Genomic DNA, 21,408 nt, shown 5'->3' with positions numbered 1-21,408 from the left:
CTGCATTTTAATGGATTTTGTCTTTGTTTTCCCCCCTTAAAAGTCCTGTGAAACGCGCACTTTTACCTTAATTAATCAAATCGATCCATCAATTTCATATTAGAAATCCCATTAAATATCCCTTACTGATTTGATTATTAATGGATAAATTAATGATATTTTACGGTAAAAAATTAAGGGATTTGATTTCATAGAAATAAGTAAGAAAGACGACCAGTGTTCAGTTTAGTTTCGTCCAGCACTCAGAGATAACAGATGAGTCCAGCAAAGGCGCCACACTGCCTCCTGCTGGTAGCATTGAAATAGCCAAAGTATCAAATCAACTTTTATTTATATAGCACCTTTCGTACACAAGAGCAATTCAAAGTGCTTTGACAATAGAAAAAATAATAGTATATTATAAAGAAGCCTTGTCCTTTTACCAAGAGGCAACAATTGACCCATTGCTGCTCATATTAGAATTTTCCTCTCACAGAAATAACATTCCTAAAAAAAGACATGAACAAAATGACATAAAATGTGACCATACATTTTGTGCATTACAAAATGCCTAAGTTTCATTGCCCAGCATACTTTCATCAGAGGTCCACTCTGGTACAGTAGACAGACCACGCTGAAGAGATGATCAATGCTCCCTGTGATGGAGGGGGGATCACTATCGATCTCTTTGGGCTCTTTCATCCTCCTAAAGCACCTCTCCACACGGAACCTAGTGATTTACTGGGTCTCACGGACATCTTCAGGCATTTGGGTCCTCTTACGAGATAAAGGCTGGTCAGTAGACCATGATCGCTTATGAGGAAGCCATTGTCCACCACGATGTCTGTGTCTGGGGTCAGGAGAGGTATTATCCAGACTGCCTGAAGACCTACCGGTCACTCACAGCCTGCATATAGAGCTGACCCAAAGGTAACGGGTCCATGTGGTGTCATATCACAGTACCTCATGGTAACTACACTGGATAGAGGCAAGGAAGGAGAAGATTCCTTCGTTTTCTTCAAATGTACTCGAATAACACCAAAAACATCAACAATTGGTTGCTCTTTTTAATAAAGCCAAATCTAGAACATGATATACAGATCAAAATGGTGACATTAAATATATATTTGTACAGTACAAGAGATAACTCAATAATCATGTTGGACCCTGACTGGAAAGTCATGATTATTATCAAAAGCCTATTCCAGCCTTCTCAAAGGTTTATCCATTTTCTTGCCAAACTGAAGCTTTTCAGTGCTATAATGTGCATAGGAGTAAAAGTCTTGGTGTAGATCTCGTCTGATGTCATTCCAGTACAAGTGATGGAGGTTCTCATTATTGCCACACAGGAAGGGGATGTGGCGCCATCCAGGCCGCTGAGGGACAGAACATTTTTTATAACAAGTTCTTAAAGATTTAGAGGGGGGGGGGCATATTAAAGACATGATTTTATAGCCTTCAAGGGTAAAACTATTAAATACATGAGATTTTTGCTGCATGCTACATAACAGAGTATAAGCCACCAGCTGGTTTTCCCAGGGAGTCTAGGGTTCAAATTGAAAGAGTGAAAGGTCGTAACAGCAATGAGAACCAAGTATTTTAAACACAGATGAGGGAGATGCTTTCAGTTCGTCAATAGGATGCAAACCGCAAACTTCTAGCAGTGATGTAGCGTTAAGTTAATGTTTCAATGTTGGCCTATATGTAGTAACTTCATTAGGCGGAGCAGTGATTCTATATAGGTAAACTATATATGTATTGAGTCCGGCAGAAAAGAGCCGCTAGCCCAGGTTAGATGGGCGGGACCGAGCCACCTCCATTTCCCTTACATGGCTCTTGTTGCTTTCCAGGCTGCCGTTGTAAATAATGATGTCTTCTTAATGACTTGATCTGATGGAATAAAGATGAAATAACTGACCAGCTTGGGTGGGAGCGCCTGATCGCCAAGGTCGTTACCGATTGGCGTTGCCAGGATTTCGGCACTACCAATCATAGGGCAGGATCCGAAAACCATTTTTTAGTGTGAAGTATCTCGGATTCACAGAGAGATCTGCAGCATGCAGCAACGTAGTCGGCGTAGCTTACCACAAGAACTCATGGGTCTGCCAACTATTGGGCTTCTGGTGGCACAGGCCTTTTTTTTTTTTCCTCTGCGAATAGTCTATATTCCTATAAATTAATATTTTGGGTCTTCCCTTAAAATCACAAAATGCAGTTTCTTAAAATGCAACTAAAATGCTAAACCTATACATCCTAGCGTTGCTGTCGTCTTCTGGTGGCCATACATAATACAGTACAATTTCCTCAACACTGCCCAGCAGATCCCAGATGCCCACAGATGCATCTAAAACAGAGAGGAGGAGCAGAGGGGAAGAGGCACTTCACAGTGGGGAACGCTGAGGAGTTCAGCTACCAGAATATATGTTAAAACAAGGCCTCCTCACAGTGGTTTGGACTAATATGAATGCATTGGTCATGGTTTATCACACTTCTAAACTGACTGACTGACTGACTGACTGACTGACTGACTGACTCCCCCCCCCACACACACACACACACACACATGTATGCACACACAGGCTTCATGATGGGATGTGTATGTGAACTCCTAGTCTTCATGATGAGATGTGTGTGAACGCTTATGAGAAGGTGATAATGCCAGTAGTACACAGCAGCAAAACACCTAGCTCCAATCTCCTTTATGTTTGTGTGTGTGTGTGTGTGTGTGTGTGTGTGTGTGTTAAGAGGAGGAGATTGTCTCTGCCGCTGTCCGGTCTGTGTCTCGGAGGCTGTGCTCCCCGACCCGCCGGGTTACTGGCCCTGGTTACTGGCCCTGGCGCCGGGCGTGGACCAGGTAGCCCTTGGCCTTGATGATGCCCCGGCTCTTCACAATGATGGAGTAGCGCAGCACCCACTCCAGACGCCAGTCCGCCACCTGGAGGTCCCGGCTGCTCTCCTGCAGCGCCTCCTGGAAGCTGGCCGCCGACATCAGCTCTGGGGGGGGGGGGAGGGGTATTTGGTCAGTCAAAGAGAAGCTACGTCCGATGTCAAAACCCAGGGCTGGCTTTTGTGGGGACAGCCTTGTGTATGGATCAGAGCATTTGAGCGAAGTTGGGCGATACACAAATCCCACTCCGGGCGCCCCGGTAGCTCACTGGGTAAGTGTTGTGGTTGTTCACATGCCTCCGTAATATGATCTTTCGAAACGTCTTTCGAAACGAAATAGCTTCCCCACTTGCTCCAGCACGCATGCGCACAGCGCGCAATCGTTGCTCCAGCACGCTGTGCGCATGCGTGCTGGAGCAAGTGAGGAAGCTATTTCGTGTCTAAAGATGTTTCTAAATATCATATTACAGAGGCATGTGAAAAACTACAAGAGGCCTACGCTTTTTACATTTTACATTTCTTCTACATGCCTCCAAACTACACCAAAGTGACCTTGGTGAGTCAAACGTCTTATAATATGTCATAAATAAGGTCCAGGTTGTCAAAAATGAGCATTGTCCTTTAAAGCTGAAAAGCCCTAAAAAATATCTTTATAAAAAAAATATAAAAAAATCCCACTCCGCGCTCACGGGACTAGTATTTTTTCCCAGGAGAGACTGAACTCCACTCCTCGCTGCCTCATCGCTCACCCAGAGTTCCCCTCGCTCTGTTGCGTCTCCAATTTCTGAAGTGTAGGCAGCAGGTATTCTGATATGGCCGCTTCACAACGAGACACACTAGCCTACATCTCTCACTCACACACTGTGTTAGAACCCCTTCACAACGAGACACACTAGCCTACATCTCTCACTCACACACTGTGTTAGAAGGTGTCTCGAATTCAAGCAGACCTCACGTAGCAGATGAGATAAAAGTTCTGATTGGCCCATAGAAATGCCACAGAATTACTAAAACTACACTATCCAATAAGGTTGATACTAGCCTGAACACCGTCTCATAAACAGAATGCGAACTCGCAGTCATTCTCCCCTCACTTACTCAGCGAACCCCCCCCCCTTTTTAAAAACTCTCCGGTTCTACACGATTCACGTATGTATAGTACCCAGGTGCCTTCTGGACCGGGCAGGATTCAAACTTATGGTGCGAGCGGAGCGGAATTGGAGCGGGAGAGAATGAAGACGCTCAGACTTTTTTAAAACGCGGTCTGCGCTCCACTCAAAGTCCACCCGCTCTACTCCGCTCACATGCTCTGGTGTGCATGTGTAAGTAAGGTAGGGGTGTGTGTGTGTGTGTCTAGTACGGTGATACCTCACCTTTGGGGTCGTTGTGTGTGAGCAGCTGGATGTCGAACTCCTTGGCGAAGGCCGTGAGGTCAGGCGGCATCACACAGCAGGAGGCCAGGTTCACCTGGTTACTACTGGGCTTCACCTTGAGTTACACAAACACGCACACACACACGCACACACACACGCACAAAGACATTTGCAACCCATATACGTACACAAATAAACACACAAACACACACACAAACACCTCTCTCTCCTCACCTGTGCCCAGTTATAGAGTTGCTCCAGCAGCTCCTTGTCCAGGTCAGACGTACCGATAGCAGCAATCTTCTGGCTCCTGACCAGTGCCTCCAGCTCCTCCCAGCTGGGCTGCAGGTGGCTCAGTACCTGGCTGTCCCCCTCCGGGAGTCCAGGGGGCGCTATGATCACCGAGTCCAGCTGAGACACCGCCAGCGTCTGGCAGGCTGGTAGAGACGGGAGCAGGAAGTCAAAAGGAAGGGGAACTGGCACAACTCACCCCACTCACAATACCAAACTACCAGCTTCCCTCCTTACTTTGAGAAATCACTGATACGAGTAGACCAGGTAACAGCTGACTAGAGAAGAACATTTTTACCTATCTCCTCATGCTAGAGCAGGAGGGGGTAGGAATGATGAATTTCTAGACTGCTCAAACAAAACAATTTTTACCCATATTATCATCATATAGCTACAATGAAACATATTTCCATAGCATGGTCGATCAAGTTAGTAATGAAATGAAATAACCCGACAGGTAGGGCTGGACCAAAACGTTCAAAGGCTTGAAGGATCGTTTGTCGTTTTGACAATTTAATCTAAATTTAGACATTCAAAGTTCAAAATTTACAGAATGTGTTTCTCCGTTCAGAATTCCGTTTATTCTTTTCAGGATAGGTTAACCTACTAAGCGTAGATAACCGCATCATATTATAAAAAAAAGAAAAAAAAAGAGACAGCATGCGCAACATGCGTCACTCGCTGTACAAATGCTTCACTAATGTAGTAAGAGTGAATATTCAAGACTAGATATAACATCGTCAACAAGACGAGGAATTCCCTTCTCCCGGACAAACTGGTCTTCTTACCACACAAGAGTGAGATAAGATATAGTCTAGGTAAGACTATGTCACACGACACTCGTTGGAATGTCCTCATTTCATTCTTGGGTTATTCAGACGTAGCCTACATTAATAAACATGTTTATTCTACTATATGCGACACCGGCATGACCGACAGTGTCGGATTGTATCGTGCTGAGGTTGATTATCTATACAATGTCGCCAATACAATGTTATAAGCTGCATTTTTTTTCTCTCTCTCTTTGAGAACAAACATTTGGAGCTTCGTTCGCGAACACCAACACATTTTTGAACCCTAAAAAATTACATTCTGACCAGCCCTACCGACAGGCCTATTTGGGGACTAGAGTATATAGTTTGGGTTCTACCTATATGTGCGCTATACTGCTGACTGACAGCTGTGAAGGTCCCAAATCATCACTACTGCACTACGACGCGTGGGAACCGTGCCGTGAGTGTGTGTGTTGGAGAGGAGGTCTGGTGAAGGTCAGGTATGGAGAGCAGAGCCTCCAGCAGGTCTGTCTGTCTGTCTGACTCACCCATATCTACCGCCGCTCGGATGGAGGACGGTTCCGACTCGCAGAGAAACAGCTTGACTGGAAAACAAGAGAACTTTACATCAAGAGGCTTATAGGGGCGTGAGGAAATACCATCGGCAGAGAAACCGATTACAGCAGGTTAGAACAGGCATAACCGACAGAACTGACCAGAAACCTTGAGCTCCTCCCTCTCCTCTGGGGTGATGGCATCTGTAGTCTGGGGGATGGAGCAGTCCAGGGTGTCAGGGAGGTCCTGAGGGACAAAACAAACACCAGTGAGGAGGCATGCTGGTATTCAGGTCAGATTAGCTGACCCCAGCAGAAACAGCCCTGGGCTGGGGCAGGACAGAGCCCCCTGCTTCTCCAGCAGATCTGCATGTTTGTGGGACCTTTGGCAGCTAGCTCTGCATGTACATCCAGACAGACAGCTCTCTCTTTCATCCTGCTACACAGCTCTCGCTCCACAAACACACACAGCCCTGGAACGCCCCATCCCTGCTGTCTAGTCTCCCACTACTGCAACTCTGAGATATGGTCGATATTTGGTTTGGTTTATTTCAAAGTTAAAAGCACATACAAATATGTTAGTCCCCCACAAGACCCAAAAAAGGAACCACAGTATAATAATAAATAACTTGGAGATATACACAGTCAAGTCAATGACTTATTTCCACCGTGGTCCTGTTTGGATATCAGCAAGATAGACTACATGTCCTTTCAGCTCACATGTCGCCAGATAGTAGATTCCAGATACTAGCTATAAACAGTGGGCTGGGATATGGGAGACCATGGGAGTGTTACAGCAGAGTTGGCCTTTTGGAGATCATCATTGGTCATGGAGACATGAGCTCCTCAGTGGTGATCCGGTGCTGTGATCTGGGGGGTGAGGGAGACGGCCAGGTCTGTGTGTCACTAAACTAACACACAGGAATTCCCAGCAGTGTGCAGTTGGTACAGGGGTGTGTGGGGGTGGGGTGAGTTGGTAAGCCGCGATGATTCCCCCTCAGCGCCTACATCTCCCATAGACCACTAGATGTTGTTACGGGTGGGATAGACCACTAGATCTAAGAGGATGGGACAGGCTGAAGTCGAAAGGATCACCTCCACTTCCTGATAGGCTGGGGTGAGGGATGGTAGGTGTATGAAGGGGTGAGGGGATAGTAGGTGTGTGAAGGGGTGAGGGGATAGTAGCTGTGTGAAGGGGTGAGGGGATAGTAGGTGTGTGAAGGGGTGAGGGGATAGTAGCTGTGTGAAGGGGTGAGGGGATGGTAGGTGTGTGAAGGGGTGAGGGGATAGTAGGTGTGTGAAGGGATGGTAGATGTGTGAAGGGGTGAGGGATGGTATGTGTGTGAAGGGGTGAGGGGATGGTAGGTGTGTGAAGGGGTGAGGGGATAGTAGCTGTGTGAAGGGATGGTAGGTGTGTGAAGGGGTGAGGGGATGGTAGGTGTGAAGGGGTGAGGGGATGTAGCTGTGTGAGGGATAGCAGGTGTGTGAAGGGGTGAGGGGATGGTAGGTGTGTGAAGGGGTGAGGGGATGGTAGGTGTGAAGGGGTGAGGGGATGGTAGGTGTGAAGGGGTGAGGGGATGGTAGGTGTGAAGGGGTGAGGGGATGTGTGAGGGATAGCAGGTGTGTCTCACCGTGTCCTCAGGTGGTGGCGTGGTGCTGAACCACTCGCTCAGTGTGGCTCGGATACAGTCCTGGAGCTGCAGCAGAACAATCAGCTTGTAAACGGACACCCATGGCTGCCTGAGCTGCTATGATCAACTCTGGTAACCAGGAACAGCACGCACTGACGGTTGACCGAGTATCAAATCACAAAAGTTCAGGCCTTGCCTAATCTCCTTACCCTATCTGCACTGACAGCACTAGGCAGGTAGACATGTGAGGGAAGAGAGGACAAGGAAAGAAAACTGCTCCAGTGTAGAGATGTAGGTGTAGGCTACCCTAGCTGTCTGTCTGACTAATGATGGACTGACTCCCTCTCTCATATCATACATGTCAACATTAACAACAATAATAATGTAGCTATAGCACTAACGTAGCCAATTTGAATATAGGTAGCTTACAAGCAGACGTTGTCAAATGTTGTCGTTAGCTAACTTGCTAGTTATATTAACATTGTGGCTTAGCTGGGTTATATTAACATTGTGGCTTAGCTGGGTTATATTAACATTGTGGCTTAGCTGGGTTATATTAACATTGTGGCTTAGCTGGATAGAATGATTTAACAGCCATCAAGGGCGCATCTCAAAGTTAACATTAGCCAACTAGCTAGCTAGTGCTAGCAACTAGACAGATAACTAAGGTAGTGCTAGCAACTAGACAGATAACTAAGGTAGTGCTTAACTAGACAGATAACTAAGGTAGTGCTAGCAACTAGACAGATAACTAAGGTAGTGCTAGCAGCTAGACAGATAACTAAGGTAGTGCTAACTAGACAGATAACTAAGGTAGTGCTAGCAGCTAGACAGATAACTAAGGTAGTGCTATAGCAACTAGACAGATAACTAAGGTAGTAGCAACTAGACAGATAACTAAGGTAGTGCTAGCAACTAGACAGATAACTAAGGTAGTGCTAGCAACTAGACAGATAACTAAGGTAGTGCTACTAGACAGATAACTAAGGTAGTGCTAGTAACTAGACAGATAACTAAGGTAGTGCTAGTAACTAGACAGATAACTAAGGTAGTGCTAGTAACTAGACAGATAACTAAGGTAGTGCTAGCAACTAGACAGATAACTAAGGTAGTGCTATAGCAACTAGACAGATAACTAAGGTAGTGCAGCTAGACAGATAACTAAGGTAGTGCTAGCAACTAGACAGATAACTAAGGTAGTGCTAGCAACTAGACAGATAACTAAGGTAGTGCTAGTAACTAGACAGATAACTAAGGTAGTGCTAACTAGACAGATAACTAAGGTAGTGCTAGTAACTAGACAGATAACTAAGGTAGTGCTAGTAACTAGACAGATAACTAAGGTAGTGCTATAGCAACTAGACAGATAACTAAGGTAGTGCAGCTAGACAGATAACTAAGGTAGTGCTAGCAACTAGACAGATAACTAAGGTAGTGCTAGCAACTAGACAGATAACTAAGGTAGTGCTAGCAACTAGACAGATAACTAAGGTAGTGCTAGTAACTAGACAGATAACTAAGGTAGTGCTAACTAGACAGATAACTAAGGTAGTGCTAGTAACTAGACAGATAACTAAGGTAGTGCTAGTAACTAGACAGATAACTAAGGTAGTGCTAGCAGCTAGACAGATAACTAAGGTAGTGCTAGTAACTAGACAGATAACTAAGGTAGTGCTAGCAACTAGACAGATAACTAAGGTAGTGCTATAGCAACTAGACAGATAACTAAGGTAGTGCTAACTAGACAGATAACTAAGGTAGTGCTAGTAACTAGACAGATAACTAAGGTAGTGCAACTAGACAGATAACTAAGGTAGTGCTAGCAGCTAGACAGATAACTAAGGTAGTGCTAGTAACTAGACAGATAACTAAGGTAGTGCTATAGCAACTAGACAGATAACTAAGGTAGTGCTAGCAGCTAGACAGATAACTAAGGTAGTGCTAACTAGACAGATAACTAAGGTAGTGCTAACTAGACAGATAACTAAGGTAGTGCAACTAGACAGATAACTAAGGTAGTGCTAACTAGACAGATAACTAAGGTAGTGCTAGCAACTAGACAGATAACTAAGGTAGTGCTATAGCAACTAGACAGATAACTAAGGTAGTGCTATAGCAACTAGACCAGGGGTCTCAAACTCGCGGCCCGCGGGCCATTTGCGGCCCGCCACAACACTCCAACCGGCCCGCGACATGATGTCAGAAATATAATGTAATCTGGCCCGCAAAATAATTTATTGTAAACGGCGCCAGTAGGGCCTAGGATAGGCAGGCCTACAATGTAAATTCAAGTCGCTCAAACGTGGGGCGGAATGCTGTTATTGTGCGCAGCGCGTGAGGTGAACGCTGCAGAGTCACAGGTGCAATCAATCCACACACCACTATGAACTATGAACGGAATGCAGCTCGCCACCGAGAGGCTGTTTTCATGGTTAACTAACGTTAAGAACACAGACAGTTTCAAGAAATATGGACATTGCAGTATTTTTTGTGGTGTCCAATGGAAATGCTACCTGCTTGATATGCAAGAACAAAGTCGCCGTTCTAAAGGAATATAATGTCAAGAGCTATCCATTACTAAACATGGAGTGTCATAAGGAGACCAGAGGAAAAAACGAGCCACACAGCTGAGAGGGCTAATGTCTCAGCAGTCTTTCAAGATAAGTGTCTGGCAAGAAACAGAGTTGTAGCCTACAAATGTATTCAAGTGTCTGGTAAGAAATGGAAACAAACTTGAACTTTAATAAATGCAAGTACAGGTCCAGGGCAGGCTTACAGTAGTGATGCATCTTGCAGCTAAAACAGAATAAAGTACAAATGTAGGCTATTCAAGATAAAATAAAAGTCAGGAAAAATGATTTGCAGCACTAATTTATATGTTAAAATATATTAAAATGAATGGAAACCGGTTTGAATTTGTATGATGAAAATGTTAGTTATGGAATAGTCTTGCAACATTTAGAGACTGAGTTGTGAGTCTAGTTATGGAAATGAAAAATGACATTTTAGGAAAAATTGCACTTTCTTATAGTTAGTAGTAGTTGAAGTTGACATTGAAGTGGCCCTCCTATGAGTTGACGATACCAGCAGTGGCCCCAAGCCAATTTGAGTTTGAGACCCCTGAACTAGACAGATAACTAAGGTAGTGCTAACTAGACAGATAAGGTAGTGCTAACTAGACAGATAAGGTAGTGCTAACTAGACAGATAACTAAGGTAGTGCTAGTAACTAGACAGATAACTAAGGTAGTGCAACTAGACAGATAACTAAGGTAGTGCAACTAGACAGATAACTAAGGTAGTGCTATAGCAACTAGACAGATAACTAAGGTAGTGCTATAGCAACTAGACAGATAACTAAGGTAGTGCTAACTAGACAGATAACTAAGGTAGTGCTATAGCAACTAGACAGATAACTAAGGTAGTGCTATAGCAACTAGACAGATAACTAAGGTAGTGCTAACTAGACAGATAACTAAGGTAGTGCTAGTAACTAGACAGATAACTAAGGTAGTGCTAGTAACTAGACAGATAACTAAGGTAGTGCTAACTAGACAGATAACTAAGGTAGTGCTTAACTAGACAGATAACTAAGGTAGTGCTAACTAGACAGATAACTAAGGTAGTGCTTAACTAGACAGATAACTAAGGTAGTGCTAGTAACTAGACAGATAACTAAGGTAGTGCTAGTAACTAGACAGATAACTAAGGTAGTGCTATAGCAACTAGACAGATAACTAAGGTAGTGCTAACTAGACAGATAACTAAGGTAGTACTAGTAACTAGACAGATAACTAAGGTAGTGCTACTAGACAGATAACTAAGGTAGTGCTAACTAGACAGATAACTAAGGTAGTGCTACTAGACAGATAACTAAGGTAGTGCTACTAGACAGATAACTAAGGTAGTGCTAACTAGACAGATAACTAAGGTAGTGCTAACAACTAGACAGATAACTAAGGTAGTGCAACTAGACAGATAAAGTAGTGCTAGCTGTGTAAGCTCGCCTCCTATCACTCTTGAAGCAACTGGCTAGCTGATAAAGTGAGTGCTAGCTAGCTATAACGTTATTGCTAACGTTAGACAATGTTCTTTTACACATATATGTCCCTGTCATGACGGAGATATACCCAGCAAATACCTATTCTATCTACCATCTATGTACCATCTATACACAGCTAGCTCACTGTCTCTCACCTCCTCGCTGGGTGAGGATGGACACTTCTTCTTCAGACGACTCCGACTCACTAGGTTCCCGGTGTGCAGGTTCAGAGTGGTCGCATGGGTCAGGAGAGAGGTGGCTCTGCTGCTGGTCTCCATGTGGGTTTCTCTAAATGTGGGTCTCTCTCAAACACAGAGCAGAAGGAGCAAGCTGGACTAACCTTAGCCTCTTCAATTTAAACACTTACTACTGCAGATGATCTCTCTCTATCTAGATGATCTCCAGGGAAGAGTGATCTCTGTGCTGAGACGCCCTCTCTGTGTAATGTCCAGTCAGAATGACTTGCATATACTGTACATGCATGTGTGGTTTATTTGATCCTACTACACTGGAACCGGAGCTGTCACTCACTTAATATCGTAACGAGGCTGATTTGTTGCACCCAAAATGTGGCCTGGAGTTCTGCTTCCCACAATGGGAGTCTGGTGATGATGAGTTTGTAAGACTGATAGTGTGGTAGTCTACCTATATACAGATAACCAGACTACCTGTGTAAGATGTGCCCCCTAGTGCCCCACAATAATAAACAACATATAGAAAACAATAACTACTGTTGAGGATAATCAAATGCATAATCAAAGACCATAAACAAAACAACTAATAATAATAAATCTGTGAAATGGCTTCTACATATAGGCTACATCAGGGGATATTGACAAATCTAGTTAAGACAATTTCTTAAAGATTTCACTTTCAGCTTTTATATTAGTAGAAAAAACAATAGATTTAAAATATTGCCCAGTTTCCTTTACAAAGACAACGCATGGAGGGGTTCTTTTTTGTGAAATAAAATTTGTGAATATGAGATTTGAGGATAATAATAAGATTGATAAGATAGCATTGGTCCTTACATTTACTGTTTTACCCGTAAAGAGAAAAGTCTTCACATATGGCATGTTATTATTAATTGGGTAATGTAAACAAATACATATCCGCTTGTCTGTGCTTCATCTTCAACACGGTCGGTAATCGTCCCTGTGGTCTGTCCGTGCGAGGCTGCGCAACTGGAAACATCGATTGGTCGAATCTCGCAGACTTTTTGAACACGTGTTCGTGCCGGAAGTGACAGACGGATACACCGAAGGCAAGATGGTAGCCACCAGGAGAGGAGTGCGGGTGTGCTCCCCAAGTAAAACAAACAACGACGAATCGTCCGGAGTCACGGTTAGTTGTCAATATGAGCTGACAATACAGTTAATACGTGTAGAAGTGAGTCAGTTGATCTGAATCCGCGGCGGCCAAGCCGGTCCTCTTCTGAGCAGCTGCCTAGTTGCTCCTCCTCACGTCACGTGGCTCTTCTTTCTGCTAAGTTAGTTTGTTGAAGAGTCGGACTACAACAATATTGTGTGTGAAATGAGTTTTGTTTGTGCAGGTCTCTTGCGCCTTAAACTACGATAAACGTTTGCTTGCAATTAACTTATTATCGGTCCCCAAACTGCAATCTCAGTTGGTGACGCGTCAGGCCGCGTGTTCCTGGTAAAGGAGCAGAAGAGATGCACACGCATAAAACAAACAAACAAACAAAAGAGATGGTCACGCAGAGCAAAACAGGTTTGAGAGCTGGTGGTGTTTGGACCGATGACAAATTGTTTGGCAAAAATATGTTTATTGTCGTTTAGGATGCAAGACACCCTGGTGCAATGTGAGTTTACGCCCATAGCAAGCACTGGACATTTATATTGATGTCAGTTATGCCTTTGTTTGGACACAGAGGACTGAACTTGTGCTCTTTCTCAATAGGACCTTAAAGTGCGGTTGTGTGTGTATTAGTGAGCCCCGAAACAGGTCCACTGTGTTCCCAGTCATGGGCTACTCTAAGGCTGCTGATTATGTGAATATTCCTGAGATTGAATAACACAAGAGGAAGCTACACACGTCAGCAGGAATATAAAGTCAGGAGCTATCTAGAGTATCATACTGACACTGACCTGACTCTCCCCACTCAGGCCACCCCATCCAGCTCCAGGAGGACCAGGGGGGCGACGGACAGACCGGAGACTCCTACCCTGCCCACCCAGCCAGAGGTAGACGCTGACGAGTCCTGCCCCCCCGAAGCCCCCCAGGACCAGACAGGGAGGAGGACGAGGGCGTCCAGGCTCTGCCCTGACCCTGCCCACTCGCTGACCTCCACCCACGAGGCCGACGTCTCTGAATCCGAGTCGAGCTGTTCCGTGATGTCAGATGCGGACCAGCCGAACGTGAGGGGGCGGAGGAAAGCTGCAGGGAGCTTGGCCAATCAGGGGGAGGGGATCCCCGAGGCGGCGTCGAGAGGACCAATCACACGCCGCAGCGTCAGGAGGACCGCGACGGTCGCCACGGACTCCGACCAACTGGATGAGCCTTGCCAGCCCACGTCGGAGGCGGAGTCGTGCGGCTCGGGGCCGCCGGAGACCCAGAGGGTGACCCGGAGCCTCCGGAAAAGCATACTTTCCCGGCATGCCGCCGCACGCTGCCCCGAGGACGCCGAGGAGCTGTCGGAGGCGGACAGCTGCGCCTCTAGCATTTCGGCCAGCCGGGCGCCCAACGCCGCCTCCACGGACAGACCAAGCAGAGGCAGGAGAGGCCGCTCCGCCAAGCCCATCCCCATGCACCTGGAGGAGGAGGAGACTTCGGAGAGTTCCCCCAGCCGAAGGACCAGGGCTAGCAGAGGGAGGGCCGTCGACGCCGCCTCCAACGCCAGCGGGGACGCGGAGGGCTTTGAGTCTGGGCCTGGCGTAGCCCGCGGGAGGCACCCTCGCAAGCGGGCCCCGTCCGGGCGCGCATGTCCTGAGCCGACGGACTCTGTGTCGGAGCTGACGGGCAGCCCCAGAGGGAAGGGCACCCCTTGCTCCAGCAGGACCGGCTCCTGGAGCAGCAGCAGGTCTGCAGGGGCGGTGGAGCAGAGTGCGTTGGAGGACTCTAGGTTGGACGCCATGGACGGTGCCGAGGAGGATAGGACGCTGACCATGGAGGAGGAGGGAGCGGACGTGACGACCTTGTACCTCACAGAACAGGGTGAACCGGAGGTCAGTCAGGAGGTCAGCCCGGAGCGAGCGTTCGAGGAGAGCCGGAGAGGGAACGTGATCGAGTCGGGAATGGCGGAGGTGACCGGAGAACTGCCTGACGCAACAGCAGCGGGCGACACAGGGGTGGAGAACACAACCCCGACCCCTAGCCCCGACCCCGTCGATGAGGTCCGTGAGGATGTTGACGTCGATGACGTCATGCTTCTGGAGAGCACCCCGGCGGACGAGGAGAAGACGCCCCCGGCGGACGAGGAGAAGACGACCCCAGTGGACGGCGAAATCTCCGTTAGTCCTCCAGTCCCGGCGAGTATGTCTGGTAGCACTGAGGCAGTGTGCGAAGATGCAGTGATGGCCGCTGCCCAGCAGAGGGGGCAGTCGCCTGAGGCCGACGCCTCAGGAGAGATGATGATGCAGGAGTCGGAAGCCGCAGCTGAATCAGAGCTTTCTCCCGGTAAAACTGACAAAGTGATAGTGTGTGAAAGCTCTGTAGCTGACAAAGAGGAGGAGGCAGCAGCCATGGACATGGTTGCCATGGACACCTCTCATCCAGACAGCCCGGCAGAGAAGGGAGAGGAGCGCCGGCTTGTTTTGAGTGAGGGGGAGGAGAGGGAGGTGGTTGTGGTAGAGGATGATGATGATGAAGAGGAGGAGATGGTGAGCGCTCCAGTGCAGGAGGCTGGCTGGGCAGGTCCAGATGCCCCGCCCCGTCTCAGCCCCCTGGAGCCCAACCTGGCAGGGTCTATCCAGGTGACCTCCAGCCAACGGGTCACGGTTGAGGTGTCAGAGGTCACATCCCCGGAGGAGGAGCCCCGAGGCTCAATCATTATCCAGAAGCCTGGGGTGGTCAGTCTGCTGGAGAGCAGTGAGGAGGAGGATGATGAAGAAGAAGAGGATGGCTGTGGAGAAGAGGAGGAGGATGATGATGATGTGGTTTATGTAGATGAAGAGCAGGCGGGTCCGTCCCAGAGCCAGCCGGTCTCAGAGGGTGTGTTTGTTATTGACACCCGGCCGGGCCTGCGTCTGGGAGAGGGGTACTACCAGGAGACCCGGGAGGAGGCGGGCGGCCCTACCGCTGAGGAGCAGGACAAGGAGGAGTTTATGGATGAAGAGGATGATGATGAAGAAGATGACGATGATAACGCACTCTTCACCAGTAAAAACCCAGCTATGTAAGTATTTGTTCTTGGCCAATGTCTCATCCTCAGTAAATGTTTGCTTTTTGAAACTTTCCCATGACCATTTGATTTATACATACACTATATGGACAAGATCAGTGTCTGACCTCACAAATGCTCTTCTGGATGAATGGGCAAAAATTCCCACAGACACTCCCACTCCAAAATCTTGTAGAAAGCCTTCCCAGAAGAGTGGAAGCTGTTATAGCTGCAAAGGGTGGGATCAACTCCATATCAATGCCTATGAATTTAGAATGGGATGTCATAAAAGCTCCTGTTGGTGTAATGTGTAGGTGTCCCAATACGTTTGTCCGTATAGTGTACATATGTGTCCTGTATGTGTGCGTGTGTCCAGGGCAGGGCTGTCCAGTCGTATTGACCCGGGTCTCAGGGCCAGAGATCTGGGGGGTTTGTACATCAGCTTCGGTGGCGGCCAACCAAAGAGTGTCTCCAGCAGCGGCCAATCAAAGAGTGCCTCCAGCATCTCCCTCCGACAACAGAAGGAGCAGACGATCGTGGAGGAGGTGAGCTGCTCTTCATACTCCCCCCTGAGGGACAGCTGTGGGCTGGACGAGGAAGGAGCACCATAGCTATGGGAGGATGGGTGAACTCAACCCAACGAGCGTCTTTAAATTTGTTCTCAAAACCTGTTGTGGTTTTTAAATAAAAACATATCCTGTTTTTATTTAAAAAATAAACATTGATATTTTAATTTATTTAAATTCAGCCCATATAGACTGAACATCTCAGAGGAAGAAAGTCAAAGGATTTGATTAAGAATGAGATCTAGTCAATGTGATGTGATGCCTCTTCCTGTGCGGTCAGGTGATGAAGAGAAGTGTGATTGGCCCAGAGTTTGAGAAGAAGGAGGCGGTTCCTCCATACAGAGAGTCTAAGCAAGTGCTGAAGCAGAAACGCAAGGTGAGTCTCAAGTCCGTTTGGATGGACATCACTTCTCGACAGTGGGAAACGAAGTAGAGGCCACATATGAAGTTATCATTGAAGGCATCACTGCTCAATCTTGTTTCATGCCTGCATTTGAGTGGCATACCATAATTCAAATGTTAAAGGCAGGACAGATGTGCGTGTGGTGGGTTGTACGATGTTACTCATGTGCTTCATACCAAGGTTATAATAGTTTTTCTTTTTTCATTAGTTTTTATTTTTATATCGTTTTAACTTTTTGTTTTCAATTTCAGTTTAGTTTTGATTAGTTTTAAAGCAGGTTTGCTAGTTTAGTTTAGTTTTTATTTTTTGAAAATGCTTAGTTTTAGTTTAGTTTTTATTAGTTTCAGTATTAGTTTTATTTATTTTTCTCTTCTGCGCTAGCCTCGTGAGACCATCCTTACTCACGTTGTTTCACTCCATGTGAAACAAACCATCTGGCGCACGTCACGTTACTTCTGCGCGGGGGCACAGCAAAAAAAAAAAAGGATAGATTTCATAACCACCCAAAATACTAGGCTTATGTATGAAATGAAAAAGACTAAAACTAAGGACATTATCTCAATAATTTGTTTATTTTAGTTAGTTTTGTAAACACAATACAGTTTTAGTTATCGTTTTTTTTTTGTAAAGTCTAGTTTTTATTTTAATTTCAGTTAACTAAAAAGTTTTTTCACACCTAGTTTTCATTTTTTAGTTAGTTTTCGTTAACTATAATAACCTTGCTTCATACAACCCGTGTGTCCTGTGATCCGGCCGTCCCAGGAGGAGAGGAAGGCGACCACGGGAGACGGCTGGTTCAACATGAGGGCTCCAGAGATGACCGAAGAGCTGAAGAGAGACCTGAAGGCCCTGAAGATGCGCTCGGCCATGAACCCCAAGAGGTTCTACAAGAAGAACGACCGAGATGGCTTCCCCAAGTATTTCCAGGTCAGAGGTCATCTGAGCCCCCCTCCCTGCGGTGCTGTTCTCATCTCCTCTGCTAGGTTTAGTGCCCCTGCTATCAACCCAACAAACAGTTGTCTTGTCTTCCTGTGTATCAGTTGGTGTCAGGAGCTATAATACACTGTCTGGTTTCCCAGATGCAGATTAAGTTTAGTCCCTGAGAGTCCAAACTGGGCTTAATCTGTGTCTGGGAAACCGGCACCTCAGTAACAGATCTTGGTATCATGGTCTGATTAGCCTTTGTCTGGATGGTCTGAGGGTGTATGATGTTGGACTACCAAAACATCCTGGATTTGACCCAGGAAGCATCATTGGTGTGTTTAAGAGCTAGGGCTGCACAACTACTTGTGTATTCATCATTAGGCGCTTTCAGACTGTGGTGATTTTCCCCACGAACTAGGAACCTTTGGGGGTACTCGTTGGGTTTCACAATTCATAAGGCTGAAACCTATTTTACGTCAGGTCGTTCATGACGAGGGCGATTATGGATAGATTCGAATGCTGATTTTAGCACAAAAATCTGTCAGTGGACCTTGAAGCACAGATACTGTGCACAGTGTAGAACAATTGTTGCAGCGTGAATCACTTTTTTTTTTAGGTGGCACCACAGTTAATCACATTGAAATTATGGTTACAATATCAGGCAAAATAATCACAGTATTAATTAGTCATAATCGTGGGCCAGTGGGTGGCTCATCAGGTTATAGCGCTTACCTTGTAAAAGGCTAGTCCTCACCGCAGCGGCGCGGGTTTGAATCTGGCCCGGGCCCTTCGCTGCATGTCCCCCCTCTCCCTCACACCTTTCCCGTCTATCCTTACACTGTCCTATCCAAAACACAAAGCAGAAATACCCCCAAAATATCTACAAATAAAACTGTTTAATTTTTTTTTTTTTTTTTTAAATCATCATAATGGTGCAGCCGTACTAAGAGCGTCTGTGTGTGTGTGTGTGTGTGTGTGTGTGTGTGTGTGTGTGTGTGTGTGTGTGTGTGTGTGTGTCTGTCCGCCTGTATCCTGCAGATGGGGACGGTGGTGGACAGCCCAGTGGACTTCTATCACTCCCGCGTGCCCAAGAAGGAGAGGAAGAGGACCATGGTGGAGGAGCTGCTGGTTGATGCAGAGTTCAGACAGTACGTTCATGCTGCGCCTCAGTACTCAACACATCCCTCCTCAGTACTCAACACATCCCTCCTCCCCCTCCTCACTACTCTACACATCCCTCCTCCCCCTCAGTACTCAACACATCCCTCCTCCCCCTCCTCACTACTCTACACATCCTTCCTCCCCCTCAGTACTCAACACATCCCTCCTCCCCCTCCTCACTACTCTACACATCCCTCCTCCCCCTCCTCAGTACTCAACACATCCCTCCTCCCCCCTCCTCAGTACTCAACACATCCCTCCTCCTCAGTACTCAACACATCCCTCCTCCCCCCTCCTCAGTACTCAACACATCCCTCCTCCTCAGTACTCAACACATCCCTCCTCCCCCTCAGTACTCAACACATCCCTCCTCCCCCTCCTCAGTACTCAACACATCCCTCCTCCCCCTCCTCAACACATCCCTCCTCCCCCTCCTCAACACATCCCTCCTCCCCCTCCTCAGTACTCAACACATCCCTCCTCCCCCTTCTCAGTACTCAACACATCCCTCCTCCCCCTCCTCACTACTCAACACATCCCTCCTCCCCCTCCTCAACACATCCCTCCTCCCCCTCCTCAGTACTCAACACATCCCTCCTCCCCCTCCTCAACACATCCCTCCTCCCCCTCCTCAGTACTCAACACATCCCTCCTCCCCCTCAGTACTCAACACATCCCTCCTCCCCCTCCTCACTACTCAACACATCCCTCCTCCCCCTCCTCACTACTCAACACATCCCTCCTCCCCCTCCTCAGTACTCAACACATCCCTCCTCCCCCTCCTCACTACTCTAGACACATCCTTCCTCAGTCAGGATGTGATGAAGGAATGTCTGTCCCTTCTGTTTGAATGGCTACAGATCCTCCCCGCATGTCAATCATCTCTGCTTCCCCTTTATCTCTCCAGCAACAACAAGAAGAAGTACCAGCAGATCATGACTGAGAAGGCAGCCGCAGGAGCAGGCAGGAAGAACCGCAAGAAGAGCACCTTCCACAGGAAATGAGAAGCAACCTGAACCACAGATGTAATAACATTCAAGTAATAAAGATCGTAAGAGCTAATCTAAGACTGTCGTACCTATGAGGTGGTGCCGTGATCATTCTGACATTGTTTAAGAAAATAAACCCAAGAAGCTTTATCCCTGATGTAAAGCTTTTGGACTAAGGGGGATGATGTAAGACCTTTATAATGTAAGAGATTTAGCTGAAATCAATTAAGAGAGTTTTTTTTAATAGAAGTTATGTGAAATCACAACATTAATACAGGCCCTCATGAGTTCCTGGTTAGAGAAGCTTTATATTTTGTAAAGAGCAGAAATGTCCAGTTCAACTCGAAACATGTTCAATAAACAAACTGGTTTCAACTAGTGATCTTCATGGGGGATACTCGTGATCAAAGTTCTGCTATACTATACTAACAGTACAGTACTAGAATATGAAGTCACTAATCAGAGGTTCAAGAGTCAACACAGAGTGGATGAGTCAAATTACATTTATTCGTCTGCATCTTCCAACAAATACTTAGGCAGTTAAATGACAGTAGAAAATAAATCAGAATAAAAATGTATACATTTTAATAAAGATTGATTAGTGCACTAACAGTAATACATGCAGTAGTAATACATGGATTCTTCAAAAACTGTTAAGTCTGATTACCCAACAAATAACGTTGTTTAGGTACATTATACAATAATCAAAAGTGGCACTAGGTACTTAACAGATAGCAATTATACTTTAACTATTAACCAATACTGGATTATGCTGATGTTTATCAGGCTGCCTATATTTTACAACAGACTACGATAGTCAATTTGTTCTTGGCTGTCCTTTTATAGCATCACTGTACAATGTATGAAACTCTTGTTACAAGAAGACAGTAACATTGGCTGTAGTTTAAATATACACATTTCAATTACCCTCACATATAATGAAAAATACTGAATGGAAAATATTACATTTTGATAAATGACAACTAAAATGTAAATATGCTACAAACAAAATTCCCTGATATTCCATGACTTGGCCCAAAAAACGATGAAATCCCTTGACTTTCCATGTCTGGATTTTTCAATAGGTAAGAAAGCCTTTGTCTATTTGTGTTGTAGTTATTGTCATCGAGGACCCTCTTGAAAACGAGATGGCACATCTCAAGGGTATATATCCTAATAAAGAATTTCAAAACATCTACCTCTCCATGCCTCTCTTCATCCACCTTTCTCTCTCTATCTCCCCATGCCTCTCTTCATCCACCTCTCTCTATCTCTCCATGCCTCTCTTCATCCACCTTTCTCTCTACCTCTCCATGCCTCTCTTCATCCACCTTTCTATCTCCCCATGCCTCTCTTCATCCACCTCTCTCTCTATCTCTCCATGCCTCTCTTCATCCACCTTTCTCTCTCTACCTCTCCATGCCTCTCTTCATCCACCTTTCTCTCTATCTCCCCATGCCTCTCTTCATCCACCTCTCTCTCTATCTCTCCATGCCTC

At 46.2% G+C, this 21,408-nt stretch overlaps 2 protein-coding genes across 3 annotated transcripts; one reads left to right on the top strand and one right to left on the bottom strand.

Moving 5' to 3' along the window:
* Positions 1 to 1,103: 1,103 nt before the first annotated feature.
* gclm (glutamate-cysteine ligase, modifier subunit) lies at positions 1,104 to 11,867 on the bottom strand. Its single transcript, XM_084445085.1, has 7 exons — positions 11,684 to 11,867; positions 7,488 to 7,553; positions 6,019 to 6,103; positions 5,851 to 5,907; positions 4,473 to 4,675; positions 4,239 to 4,353; positions 1,104 to 2,973 (listed from the first exon to the last, which is right to left on the bottom strand). The coding sequence occupies exons 1-7, from the start codon at positions 11,804 to 11,806 to the stop codon at positions 2,804 to 2,806; spliced, it is 819 nt and encodes a 272-aa protein (XP_084301211.1). The 5' UTR covers positions 11,807 to 11,867; the 3' UTR covers positions 1,104 to 2,803.
* dnttip2 (deoxynucleotidyltransferase, terminal, interacting protein 2) lies at positions 10,085 to 21,263 on the top strand. 2 transcript variants are annotated; one of them, XM_084445083.1, is made up of 7 exons: positions 10,085 to 10,201; positions 13,655 to 15,882; positions 16,244 to 16,412; positions 16,714 to 16,809; positions 17,599 to 17,763; positions 18,799 to 18,908; positions 19,829 to 21,263. In XM_084445083.1, the coding sequence occupies exons 2-7, from the start codon at positions 13,883 to 13,885 to the stop codon at positions 19,923 to 19,925; spliced, it is 2,637 nt and encodes an 878-aa protein (XP_084301209.1). In that variant the 5' UTR covers positions 10,085 to 10,201; positions 13,655 to 13,882; the 3' UTR covers positions 19,926 to 21,263. The 2 variants fall into 2 exon arrangements, with proteins under 2 accessions (XP_084301209.1, XP_084301208.1); XM_084445082.1 differs by lacking the exon at positions 10,085 to 10,201 and adding an exon at positions 12,783 to 12,872.
* The last annotated feature ends 145 nt before the right edge of the window (positions 21,264 to 21,408 follow it).

The sequence above is a fragment of the Borostomias antarcticus genome (genome assembly GCF_949987555.1).
Source record: "Borostomias antarcticus genome assembly, chromosome: 10".
NCBI classification, from domain to species: Eukaryota; Metazoa; Chordata; class Actinopteri; order Stomiiformes; family Stomiidae; genus Borostomias; species Borostomias antarcticus.
Note: the sequence above shows the minus strand (reverse complement) of the source record. Positions and strands in the feature narration are given on the sequence as shown.

Bases quoted from the DNA above. Each gene is read 5' to 3' on its own strand.
- gclm (XM_084445085.1), bottom strand. From the start codon at position 11,806: ATGGAGACCAGCAGCAGAGCCACCTCTCTCCTGACCCATGCGACCACT. The intron at 6,104-7,487 runs GTGAGACACACC...TTTGTCCCTCAG, and splicing joins CGCCACCACCTGAGGACACG to GACCTCCCTGACACCCTGGA. The intron at 5,908-6,018 runs GTCAGTTCTGTC...CTTGTTTTCCAG, and splicing joins GGAGGAGCTCAAGGTTTCTG to TCAAGCTGTTTCTCTGCGAG.
- dnttip2 (XM_084445082.1), top strand. From the start codon at position 12,798: ATGGTAGCCACCAGGAGAGGAGTGCGGGTGTGCTCCCCAAGTAAAACA. The intron at 15,883-16,243 runs GTAAGTATTTGT...GCGTGTGTCCAG, and splicing joins ACCAGTAAAAACCCAGCTAT to GGCAGGGCTGTCCAGTCGTA. The intron at 17,764-18,798 runs GTCAGAGGTCAT...TGTATCCTGCAG, and splicing joins GCTTCCCCAAGTATTTCCAG to ATGGGGACGGTGGTGGACAG.